We start from the raw sequence: 12,267 nt of genomic DNA, 5'->3' as shown, positions 1-12,267 counted from the left end.
CAACACATTTTATTGTAGCAGTAGAGTTATTTGGATTTGGACTGTTATTAAAAAAGAAGGAAAATTATGAATTAAAAAAGAAATATCAGTAGATAGACCTGATTTAAAGGTGATAAGAGAGAGAAAACACATGATCAGTGCATATTTGCAGGATGAGAGTATGTGTCTGAGTTTGTGTTTCCTGAGTGCATTCTTAATATCCACGTGTCTCAGCCATGGCCTTATTTAGCTCCTCTGACATACAAATATGACTCCAACGACAACTCCCATAATGCCCCTTGAAGGCAAAGGACGCTGTGACGTCACACGCGAGCAAAATGACTCCTGGATATTGTAGTTTAAGAATAAACATTACTCTCCTTTTTGACAATATCAAATCACTTACTAACGTCAACACCAATCACCGCTCAACGAATCTCTCTTTTAAAATGAGTTTACTTTAAAAAAAATCCATAAGTAATGCCACGCTTTTTAAACGACAGACCAAATATTTCCCCCAAGAAACTACATTTCCCAAGCGCCCCGGGGAAGGTGCGCGTCCGGGCTGCGCAGTGGCATCTGTGTGTGTGGAGCGCAGTCACGTGGAGGAGATCGTCCAGCTCTGCTCCGTCCAAACACAACGTGAGCGCTTAGCAGTCTGTCTGTCGGTGCGCCGATCGGTGCTAAACTGATTCATGTTGTTTTTCTAGCCACCCGTCCCTCTAAACTAGACTATTTTATCGAAGAATGAGTGATAACGATGATATCGAAGTCGATAGTGACGTGAGTATGGCCACTTTTGTTTTTCTACGGATGTTATTTTGCCAGCAGACGGTTTAGCTGAACTAGCCGCTCAGCTAACGCTAGCTACCAATAAGCCTGCTAGCTTCTCTGTCTTCATAAATGTGTGTTTTTTTCCTCGGGATTCCTATTAATTGATTCGCTTGCTAGCCTTTCTCGCTCCAGAGCATTATGAACCTGCTAAATTAGACTTTCTAGTGACTTCAGCGAGGCAGGGAGATTTGCTGAACAATTATGGCTACAATTGTACTTTTTGTTCTGTTTCTTTGCAGGAAGACTCACCGAGATATCACTGTGTGGTGCGTAATACTGGGGGGATTTTTTTTTTTTCTTAATGTCGAGAAATGTTTCACTGTTGTAAAGTTTTATTTATCACATTCTGCTTATTATTTTTTTGGTATTTAATTGAATCGACTGGTGAGGTGGTTGATGTTGCTCAAAAGTCACAAACTCCATTTGCATTTTTAATTAATATTTGTGCACCTTTTTTTTCCTTTTTTCTTTCTGTGCCATTAAACCATAGTGCATTTATATAAGTGGAGCATCGGCATTAGCAGTGCATTGCAGGGTATCCCCCATCCTGTGTATGTGCGCGGCCATAGGGAGACGGTGACACGACATCTATATTTAGACCAAAGCTTCATCCAAAGGCTTTTATTGTTGCATGTTTATTATTTTTTTTTTTTAATACAAAGCTTTCTGTGCACGGTGGCAGTCGGTTGGTCTCCTCCGAGTCGTCCGTCGTCCCCCCTCCCCGGCGGTTCACCCCCACCACGGGGGTTCCGCTCGTGATCAGTGTTTTTTTTTTTTTGTGTGTGTAAATTACACATCTAGGTCATCTCCGTAAAGAGAGACAGTTTGCATCCGTGCTGCGTTCACGGCGGTGATGCGTCGGAGAAAAAAAAGAAAGAAAAAAAGAAGGTGTATAGAGCGGGCTTGTTGCGTGTGTGGTGGAGCCGGAGCCGCGCCTGCATCTCGGCGAGCCTTCGTGTCAGGAAGGGCTGCTGCAGGGATGTTTTTCCTGTGTTGCAGCCAGTGATTAGAGCCATCTTCTCTCTACAGGCCACTAAAGGGCTGGCAGCCTAAATGAATGACGTATAGCTGCATCGCATACCGCGAGAAAAACAAACAAACAAAAAAAACAACCTGCACGACTCTGCTGATGCACAACACGACGACTTGCCTCCAGTCCAGATAAACCAGAATTGGAGGCATTCAGGGATCAATAGGATTACATTTGAGAATATACATTAATAACATCAAAAAGAAAGAGTTGTTTATTCTGCCAACAGAGCTCAGGCCCTTTCTGTTTTTAATCATGGTTGCCTTTGCTTCGATCACAGAGCCACTTGAGAGACTCAAAACCTGATTTCAGTTCACTTAGTATCATTTTAATTCGATTACAGAAGCTATAAGCATAAAATATATATGACCTGATGGCTGTTGGTGTCACTCGGCTTACACAGCTGCTCCAATCTCTGCATATCTTGGCCTAAATGATTGTGTAAGGAGCTTTAAAATCTGCACGTATACAAATGGAGCTGAATGATCCTGGGAAATATTCAATTGCAAAAGGCAGCCAGCTTAAAGCTTCCACTTGCTACAGCGTGTTAAAACACTGTCAAGTAGGCCATATACGGTATAATTTAAATTGCAGCTCTTGAAATTTCAAAATGGCACTTTTTTCAATTTGCAACTTTGATTAAAAAATGACACGTCATTCAACCAAGCATAACAATCTGTAAGCACTTACTGTAAGGAAGACATTGAATATGTTTCCTACATAGTGGATCTTTTACAATAAACCGCTTTAGATATTCAAATGTGAGATTTTATATTGTTGAAAGTTGAATATCCTTTGGCTTTCTAACGGTTGGAACAGAACAATATTTAAATACGCCTCAGTGGATTCTCAGAACTTGTTATGGACATTTTACGCCATTAGCCGCCATTTTATCGACCAAAAAATTCACCGCGGAAATAATCAAATCAAAAATGAAACCAGTCGATGTTGCAGGTCTATTTGGAATCTAGCTTCACAGTAGGGAAGAACATTTTGTTGATTTTATGCTATCTATTTTATCTTTGCAACAGTGGTGTCATTCGCCTGCTGCAGCTTCTGGTTTATTGGTGTTTCCACGGTTATTAGTGAAGAAAAGGTTTTCCACCTACTCCAGCCGCCCGACAGAAGTGTAGGCTTTCGTGCAGAAAGTGTGAGACGGCCATCAGAACCCAGGAAGCGGAGGCTACCAGCTCTTCCACCCGGCACCTGGAGCAGTTATGTAAAATGTCGTGGTCAGGTATGAATAGAATGAAGGGAGCAGCTGAGCTGGCGTGTCCTCTTAGGCAGCCGGCAGACGCTATCGGTTGTATGATGAACTGATAATGGTTGCACTTAGGTAATTGGACACCTGTTTTTTCGTGGTGCCTGATGAGCTTAACAACTCTGATAGCTAATAGCACGTAGCTAAGGAGGCACCAGAACATGTAGTACTCTACCTATATTCATACAGGTAATTTGATATCAGTGAACCTGTTTGTTCTAAATCCCAAAGTGAAATGCCCTCAAAACTCACATTCAATGATATAGTAGGTACGGCAGTCTAGAATTAGGTGAAATGAGTATATAAACGGTTGCTATACCATTTATGCTGTTCATCTATTGCTCTAACGTTTATTTCTCTTATAGTTTTCATCAATGAATTGACGTTACTGTCTGATTAGTATATTAGTCATTCAGAAAATGTTGCCCACTTTATCACACCACGTGTTGATATTGTGTTATAAATATACCATGCTTAAACATTTTATTCCTATCACCCAATTTTTTAAGTAGAGGTGCTAAGCCGCCCAGATCCTGACGCATCTAGTCCTGTGATCCATTCAGTCGTATATGACGGCCTACATAACAGCCACACCTATTACACAAACATATGTGTCATATGCTGTGTGAAACAAACCTGCCCTCACCCATGAAAATGTATATATTTTCACAAAAGTATAAAAACTCAGTGTAAAGAATAGTTTAAATCTGTAAAAAAATGTAAAATGGCAAGTTGCTTTATCTTTGTAGAATATTTTTATTAAAGATTATTGGCTGATATCACCTAGAAAAAGGTGTATTTCGTGTTCATATTAAATCACCCAGGGCACTTAATGTCCATAATTACAAAGTAATTACACACAGAGCAGCTCCAGAGAATAGTGCTTAAATACATTCTGCGATCATAATTACAAAGATTACTGATGTATAATACAGTGCTCGATGAAAAAAGAGTTAAAACAAGTGTTAGTTTTCAGCTGATCACATACTCAAATGCGTCTTTAGGTGTTTAGTGTGTGTCACAGAATTGTGCTTAACACTACTTGAAAATGTGCTAAAAGCATAAACTAACAAGAAATTGGAAATTATATAAAAATGGAATCAAACATTGGATCTGAAATGCAGTAAAACAAACTAGATGGCAAAAAGCACAAAGAATATATATAAAAAAAATATATATATATATACATACATACATACATACATTAAAAAAACAAAAACTTGAGATGTTAACAATAGAAGTGTATTCTGTGTTATATTATAATTTAGTGTCTTCAGTCATACTTCAGATACAGAAAACAGCCACGTCTTCTTACTCGGCCTAAAACTGAAACTATGCAAATCACAATGGCAGCTGGACTTGTAATTGCACATGCCATCAATACCCGTCATGTGTTTGTTTGTGCCAGGGTTAATGTAGGGAGTGGAGCCCGGTCCTGCTTTATGTATGACATGAGGAGGAGAAGGAGGAGAAGGAGGCACAGGGTTCTAGGGAACGTTTCTCTCCTGGATGGTTTTCTGCTCTTGTGCAACAGGCCACAGGAGCAGCCGTCACCATGCCAGCCAGACTAATCACAAGGCCAGTGTTGTGAGTTATATGCAGGGACTTTTGATAACGTGGTTTTTATTACGGTTTCAGTTTCAGTTGCACGTCATCTAGTCTGATAGTTAACCTTGAAGGACTTGGTAATTTCTTGTTTTTGTTACAGTTTTTGATGCATTTATTACAGATGTTGGTAACTGAGTCACACGTAACACGCCGGCCTTCCCACCAAACATATGACGCGCTTTAGGCTTGTCCCAACCTGTGTGTTGTCTCGCTTGTGGCCACTTTGTTTTTCTGGTTGTGATCCTCTGACTAAATGAGTCAGATGACACCAGGTCACGTGACTTCTACTTTGTCTCCCTTCTGCAACGAGGCAGTGAGGTGACCACAACAGCGTGCTGTTTTATTGCTTATATTAAAATCGGGGCCTTGCTTTGTCGGAGGTGTATGAAGCGAGATGATCGGTCGAGCTTGTGCTGGCTTTGATTGGGCGTTGGACTTAATGTGCCTCGGCCTGGTGACAGCGTGGATTAGGACAGAATCAGATGTGATTGGAGGCTGTGATGGTTTGGCCTAAAAACAGGTCGAACGACAGGCAGGAAACTGATCTCCTGGTTTCCTTTGGTCATGTGATTAAGGCAGCCATCTTATGCCTTTTTATAGTCTAATTACAATACAAATGTGTGTGTGTGGTTGAAATGTATAGCCTGTTAGACGCTGTTATATGAGCCTTTGCGTGTTGATTGGGGATGTCTAGAATGAGGGTTGGGTTGTTGTTTAACTTGGCAAAAGACATAACAAAAATGTGGTTTGATGTGAAACAACAGCCTGAAAATATATGATTAAAGTTTGGTAATGTAGAGACTACTGTGGAGAAGGCAGTCCTGAACATCAATTCAAATCTTTTTCATATAAACCTTAAACTACAAACTATAGCTGTTTAATTCATACGATGTAATCATTCAGGATCTGCTGTTCTCGTCCGCCCACTTTCTCACCCTATCTGAATGACTTGAGTTTCTTGACTCTGGCCTGCACATGAATTTGAACGGCCACTCCTGTGTGCTCCTGCAGAGAAGGAGGGACAGAAATGCGGGGGGGGGGTTTGGCTTGGGTTAAATTGAAGGAGGGGGATGGAGGCTCAGGATGGGGCCAAAAGTCAAAAAGAATTCAGCAAATAGTGATGAAGGTTGAGTTTTAAAATATATATTTTTTTACCATGAGGGCGATTGACTGCTGACAGTCAATCAGTCAGGGGACAGAAAATGAATCGGTGACATTTCAGATTGATTATCTGTCATAATGTCTGCCATTTTTGACAATTTTGGTTGTTTATCTATGAGCAGTATCCCAAAGTGACAGGTTTAAAGGAAAATTGGTTCACATACAGTCAGGAGCATGTGATTAGTTTGTGGAATTTTTTTTTTTTTTTTTTTTTTTTTTTTTCATGTGAACTATTGCACTGAACTTGAATAAGAAAATGGTTGCACATTAATTTCACAATTGTTTGTCATTACATGTATTTTGACTGAGTTCCAGATGTGAAATTGTTGGATTATTTGTCATAGGCATTCTTCAGTATTTTGTTGCATTTAGCAATTTATCAAGAATATAATTGGCAGATTAATCAATAATGAAAAATGTTCCTTAGCTGGATCACTGATGTCATTTTTCTGATGTTCGCCTCTGACACTGAGTAAAAACGACAGTGACAGTGGCGTCGTTGTGAAGGCAGCAGAGCCGTTTGTGTAGGCGGGCCATGGACGCCCGCTGTCCTCTACCCACACTGCTCTGCTGTCGGGCTAAAGGCCGTGTGACTCTTTTGTCATTGCAGGCAGACAAACGGGCACACCACAATGCCCTGGAGCGCAAACGTAGGGACCACATCAAAGACAGCTTTCACAGCCTCCGGGACTCTGTACCTGCCCTGCAGGGAGAAAAGGTTGGTAAAGCTCAGCCTGCAAGTCCTCCAGGCACACGATGTTCAGGCTCTCATGTAAGGAATCTTTTAACTTTTGAAATGTGTTTTTCTGAAAGGTGAAGTATAAATGTTGTGTGAATTTGACTGCAAATGTTATGTAGGGATGAGTGCATGTTATTTTAATGATTTCTTCTTGTTAGATTACTACAGAGATGCAGATGTCTTTACTTGCTTAATAATGTCTATGTGTGTGTGTATCAGTGGAGATAAATGGACTGGGAGGAGTAAAGATGGTGGACGAGAGCAGATTGGCAGCAGCAACCCAGTGATGCAGTGTAAATACTTGGACCAGCGTCAGGAAGTTATTATGAGGACATTTTGTTCCTCTTCCTGTTTGGACATCTATGCCATTGAGAGCATTTGGAGAGCTGGTGCAGTCACTGGGTACACAGTGTGTCATTTTCCCCTTAAAGACCAGTTCATGACTCTAACACAGCGTGAAGGGCGGGCGGGGGGCTTATGAGATGATGTGAGGGATGTTTGCTGATCATTTGTAGTAAGTGTTGGGTTACGGCTGCCCCACCTCTCTCCCAGGACCATACTGCTATTACACCCTGGTTTAGCCCCCCCCCCCCTCCTTGTGAGACTAAACAGAATAAGGAGATAATATTAGGGCTGGGTACCAAAACCTCAATACTCTGACAGACTGAAATGTGTCCGTAGCTGTGAGTTTAAAAAAAAAAAAAAAAAAGAACAGAGTTCGATGTCTGGTCAGACTTGTAATCTCCTCTCTTTTTCTTTAATTTAGCCAATTTCACACTGCTACTGTAGAGCCGGTTTGAGGCTCTTGGCCCTGAAGAGAGGGCCAATTGTTTGGCCCCCTGGGAGTGCGGCATGCAGCATTGTTGAGAAATGCTAATTCCTCCCTGACTCCAGGGAAGTGAAGAAGAGTTTGGTTGTAATGTCAGTATTTCCAGCAGCAAAAGCCCGCTGCAGACAACATGCTCGCCCCAGTCCACTGAGTCCAGAAGCTCTGTCCCCTCTCCTGCACGGAGCCATGTTTGTTTTTTTTATTAAAAGTTTATTCATTTTGAAGCAGCCCCGTTATCAAATTGTACATAATTTGACAAGGCGCTCCCTTGGGTCCCCAGCAATACACCCACTAAGGGTGAAATGGATTGGATCAAAGGTTCTTGGGATATTTCTTCCTAGTTAGAATTTATTTGGGCAATTACTTTTTCCTCTTGTGATAAGTTACAATATAATATCTAGAGCTGAAACCACTAACAAGTAGTTGTTCAATCAACTAATTGTCAATCCGTTGTTTTGACTAACATTTAATAATTTAACCCACTTAAAAAAAAAAAAGAAAAGGCTTTAAAATTCATCTATCTAGTGATGCTGTATCTGGTTGTCTTCAATGATATCAAACTGAATATATCTTTGGGTTTTGGACTGTTTGTCAAACAACACAAGCAACTAAATGATGTAAATGTAGCCCTAGGGAAACTGTAAAAAACAGTTTTTACCTTTTTTGGGGGTATTTTATAGAGCAATTCATTGAAAACATAATTGGCAGATAAATATGAGCAGTATAAACGTCTCTGCTCTTTTATTTTTTTTTTATATAGTTTTTTTATTACATGGCAGGAGGTGGACTTTGCTTTAGAAGATAAAATGCTGAAGGACACCAGGGTTTTAGTATCGATGCAGATGGTACCCAGTCATAATGAGTACAAATCTCACTGATGATGCTGCTTATATTAATCAACGAATGTCCACACCAAATAGCTCATGGACACAAGAAAAGATTTATAGCAAATTAGCATTAATAAGAGATGTAGAAACTGTTTGTCATATGCCTGTTTTCCTTGAACATTTTGATTCTGATTTGCAGCTAACAGTCATCTAACAGTCTGCAGCAGTACAGTACGTTTGTGTGATGTAATTGACCCTGACATGTGTGAGATTCTACAGTTGTTTCAGTCTGCAGTATTATGATAGGAGTATGAATGTTTCTGTAAGATATTTGGATGAGAACCCTGTATACATGCGTCACTGCTACATTTCTGCATGTGTCACTAACAGCAGTCTGCCAAACAGGCGTCTCGGGCTCAAATCCTAGACAAAGCCACAGAGTACATCCAATACATGAGGCGAAAAAATCACACGCACCAGCAAGACATCGACGACCTGAAGAGGCAGAACGCACTGCTGGAGCAGCAAGGTAACAAAGTCACTCTGACCTTCAGTTTGGGGAGATTCCTCATGAGGTTTAGACCGATAATACCCCGATTTAGCTTGCAGAATAACTGTGCTAGTTTGTGGCAGTTGTGAAGATTCAATAAATGCAGCCAAATAAAAAAAGCTTCACTGCCATGTTTGTTTTAGTTGTTCTAGTGATTGTAGTGATAAAACACCATGTGGGTGGATTGTTTGTGAACATGAGTCCCAATCTCAACATCAGGTGTTTGTACCACCACAACATGTGACCAATGGAAAGCTAAAGTTTAACCCCTCCTTAGCTCAGCAGAGCTTCTATAACTCAGTTAGTTTTCTCTTAAATGTTGACAGTCATCCGAGGGCTGAGAAGCATGCAGGACTGTAGCCAAGATATCAAAATAATGAACTAAAGCCTAACAAGCCTGGCCTATTGTTTTTTTGTTTTTTTTTTCATTTAATTTGAAATGTTTTACTTTTTAAAAACTGTTTAAAATATGTATGTATGTATATATATATATGTATATATCCACTTTTTAAATCAGTTAAATAATATCAGACAACATATTTATTTCATGGCCCAATGGCATAATGGAACTGTTGCTGTTTAGGGCACTAAAACTCCCATATTCATAGGGAAGAACTGAATATGACCTCAGTGTCCTCAATAGGATATGTCGTTGTTGAATTTAACGAGTACATCAGTAGACGTACGTTAAGCTGAGGAACATGTGTAAGGTTTTTAGAAAAAATAATAGAAACCAACTATGAGGAAAAATAGAAGATGGTGCAGGACTCAAAAGCTAAATTGAATTGTACGCATTAGATTGTAATGTTGATTTTGGTGAGTTGTTGTTCATGGCAAAGTGAACGTGAAGATTGAGGTTGCTTCACTCTCAGCAGAAGAGGGTTATATACAAATAGATGGTGCAACACAACAGATATCCATTTTGGATTCCCAGATTATTTGTATTTCCCTCAGAGGTTAGCACTGAGGACTGTGGTGAGCACCACCGATTTGGTTTGACTGAGTCAATGGACAGCCAATCAATGCCTTATTTTCCATTCTGTTAAGTCAAGTGATGAGTCCCTCGCCTGAATAAATCTAACAAAAAAAATTGAAATCCTTCCTTTCTATCATCCTCACCGTCTGCCTTCATCCATGTTTGTTCTTGTGTGTTCATGCAGTCCGCGCTCTGGAGAAGGTGAAAGGCTCCGCCCAACTCCAGGCCAGCTACTCATCGTCTGACAGCAGCCTCTACACCAACCCCAAGGGCAGCGCCGTGTCGGCGTTCGACGGCGGCTCTGACTCGAGCTCCGAGTCGGAGGCCGAGGAGCCGCCCAACAGGAAGAAGCTGCGTGTGGAGGCCAGCTAGAGGGCAGCGCAGGTAACAAACACCTGGTCAAGGTTTGAGGAGGCGGGGGCACAAAAGGAGGTCGAGAGGAAACGCAGCCTTCAAAGCTCTCGAGGCTCATCCACCCCTCCCCCCCTCCTCAGGCCGTCCTCCTTCGCTCTCTCTCCTCCATACGTGGGCGGGCTCGCACCGGAGACTCATGACCCCGCTAACCTCCTCACAACGCCACCACAATTGTCTCTTTTCCCGCCCGATCTCCAAGAGCAGGAGGGAGGAATTCAGCAGGGTGTAAGATGACAGCTTCGACCCACGTAGAGAGCTTCAGGTTTCCCCCCCCCCCCTCCCCATCCCCCTTTACCCATCCCTATCCTCTTCTCTTTTCTTTGGTTCTCCGTCTTCGTTTTTCCCCCCTGGCAACATCTACAATCCGAAAACCCAAAAAAGAAGGCAGCTTGGCTACTTAAGGACTTGATGCTTTTTTTGTACCCTCAATAAAGCCCCTCCTCCTCCCCGGGTTGTTTTTTGGGGCGGAAGGGCGCTCCTGGCGTACTCCAAGCACTGCTATATTATATATTTTGTTGTTTTTGTTTATTTTGGTATTCTTGATTTAAAAAAAAAAAAAAAGAAAAAAAAAAAGAAATCTGTTTAGAATTTACACACACACACCTAGATAAATCGTCCCAAAAGTTTACCTTTTTTAAAATAAGAAATCAACTAAAGAATGTGAAGACGCTTCGAAGCAGATGTTAAAATGATACCCACCTCAGGCCCACTTGATTGCAGATGTTTTCTGCCTGACACGTTGTTGTGATCACAAGATAAAAAAAAAAGAAAAAAAAGAGAAAACATGACTCTTTTGTTGAAATTGATGTTTTGAAGGAGAATATTCCTAAACTTGTATCGTATTTGTCCTTTAGCTTGGAGTAGTGAATGACTTTAGGTGGCTGAATACGTTAGGCATCTCGTTTTATATATTATAAAAAGCATTGATTGGATGTTTTCGAGTTCTAAAGTACGTTATGCATTTTGTAGTAATCTCACGAGTCATGAGAAAAATGCCAATTTGTCACATAGTAGTTTTCCTTAAGGGTATGAAATAGGTATTGAATGTCAAAAGGTAGCTCCCGTCGTTTGCAGTACAAGGAAGCGAAATAATTCCCTGTCGATGTGTTGTGCTTTACACAGTAAAAATCAATGTTGCTGAATCCCCCACCCACCCCCAAGGACAAAAGGAAGCATTTTGCGTGTCTAGGAAACCCGTGTGTTTGTATATTGTTTCCATTCTTTTTTTTTTCCATTTAGGAGGATATAATTAGTGTAATAGGTTTGTTTGTCCGATTCCATTCCATGGAAATTACAAGTATGTTGTACATACTGCCAACAATTGTCTTGCAAGTTGAGGCCTACCTTTACTATGAGACTATAAAATAAACTATTTTATCCTTTAACATGCTTCACGTGGTTATTTAGCCATCGAACCAAAGTCCGAAAATGTTTTACAACATAATCAAGTCACCTTTCCTCCCTCTAACAAACATAACTTTTTGGTTCTTTAGTTCAACTGATGCTGATAGTTGACTAGAATTAAGACCAACAGCATAATCTTTTTATGTCTTGTTATGTAACAATTCTCCCGTTACACTGGTTTCATTTTGTTACCTTCTGGAGTGAAAAAGAAATTGGCCAGTTGATGTTTTAATCAGTTAGCATCAGCCAAACTGTCATTTCAGAGATTCTTGTTTGAGTTTCCCTTCATTTCTTGGTTTCTTCAGGATGCGTCAAAGTTTTCCTGTAACAGTCAACACTGACTAACAAATGTTTTAAATATTTGGATGTTTCATGTTTTATTTACTGAGAGCCAATTGTGTTCTGCACGTTTGATTTAAATGGAGCAGCTCCCCCAAAGAAGCTGCTTGTAAACCAAACTAGATTCGAAACAATAAGACAAATTACTGGAAAGTTGTGACAGAAAATGTATTTTGCTTTTTCAAGCAAAAATACCAAACATTCCCAAGGTTAAATGCAGGAAAGTTTATTTTTTTTTTTTTTTTTTGAAGTAAATTATGGGAAATAAAAGGATCTAGTGGAGATATACTAAATATCTTAGTCTTTTATTTTGTTG

At 40.5% G+C, this 12,267-nt stretch overlaps 1 protein-coding gene across 7 annotated transcripts; it reads left to right on the top strand.

Moving 5' to 3' along the window:
- Positions 1 to 573: 573 nt before the first annotated feature.
- On the top strand, positions 574 to 11,601 carry max (myc associated factor X). Of its 7 annotated transcripts, none has more exons than XM_054619149.1 (5): positions 574 to 762; positions 1,053 to 1,079; positions 6,484 to 6,591; positions 8,674 to 8,797; positions 9,979 to 11,601. In XM_054619149.1, exons 1-5 carry the CDS (start codon positions 727 to 729, stop codon positions 10,164 to 10,166), a joined length of 483 nt encoding a protein of 160 aa, XP_054475124.1. In that variant the 5' UTR covers positions 574 to 726; the 3' UTR covers positions 10,167 to 11,601. The 7 variants fall into 7 exon arrangements, with proteins under 7 accessions (XP_054475124.1, XP_054475122.1, XP_054475119.1 ...); XM_054619147.1 differs by having other exon boundaries at positions 8,659 to 8,797; XM_054619144.1 differs by having other exon boundaries at positions 6,484 to 6,645; positions 8,659 to 8,797.
- Positions 11,602 to 12,267: the final 666 nt, after the last annotated feature.

Source organism: Anoplopoma fimbria, chromosome 18 (genome assembly GCF_027596085.1).
Source record: "Anoplopoma fimbria isolate UVic2021 breed Golden Eagle Sablefish chromosome 18, Afim_UVic_2022, whole genome shotgun sequence".
In the NCBI taxonomy this organism is placed as follows: Eukaryota; Metazoa; Chordata; class Actinopteri; order Perciformes; family Anoplopomatidae; genus Anoplopoma; species Anoplopoma fimbria.
The sequence above is the reverse complement of the archived record's forward strand: the minus strand, read 5'-3'. Positions and strand labels throughout refer to the sequence as shown.

Coding starts and splice junctions, on each gene's coding strand:
- max (XM_054619144.1), top strand. CDS start 727: ATGAGTGATAACGATGATATCGAAGTCGATAGTGAC. Junction 763..1,052: donor ATATCGAAGTCGATAGTGAC/GTGAGTATGGCC, acceptor GTTTCTTTGCAG/GAAGACTCACCGAGATATCA. Junction 8,798..9,978: donor CGCACTGCTGGAGCAGCAAG/GTAACAAAGTCA, acceptor GTGTTCATGCAG/TCCGCGCTCTGGAGAAGGTG.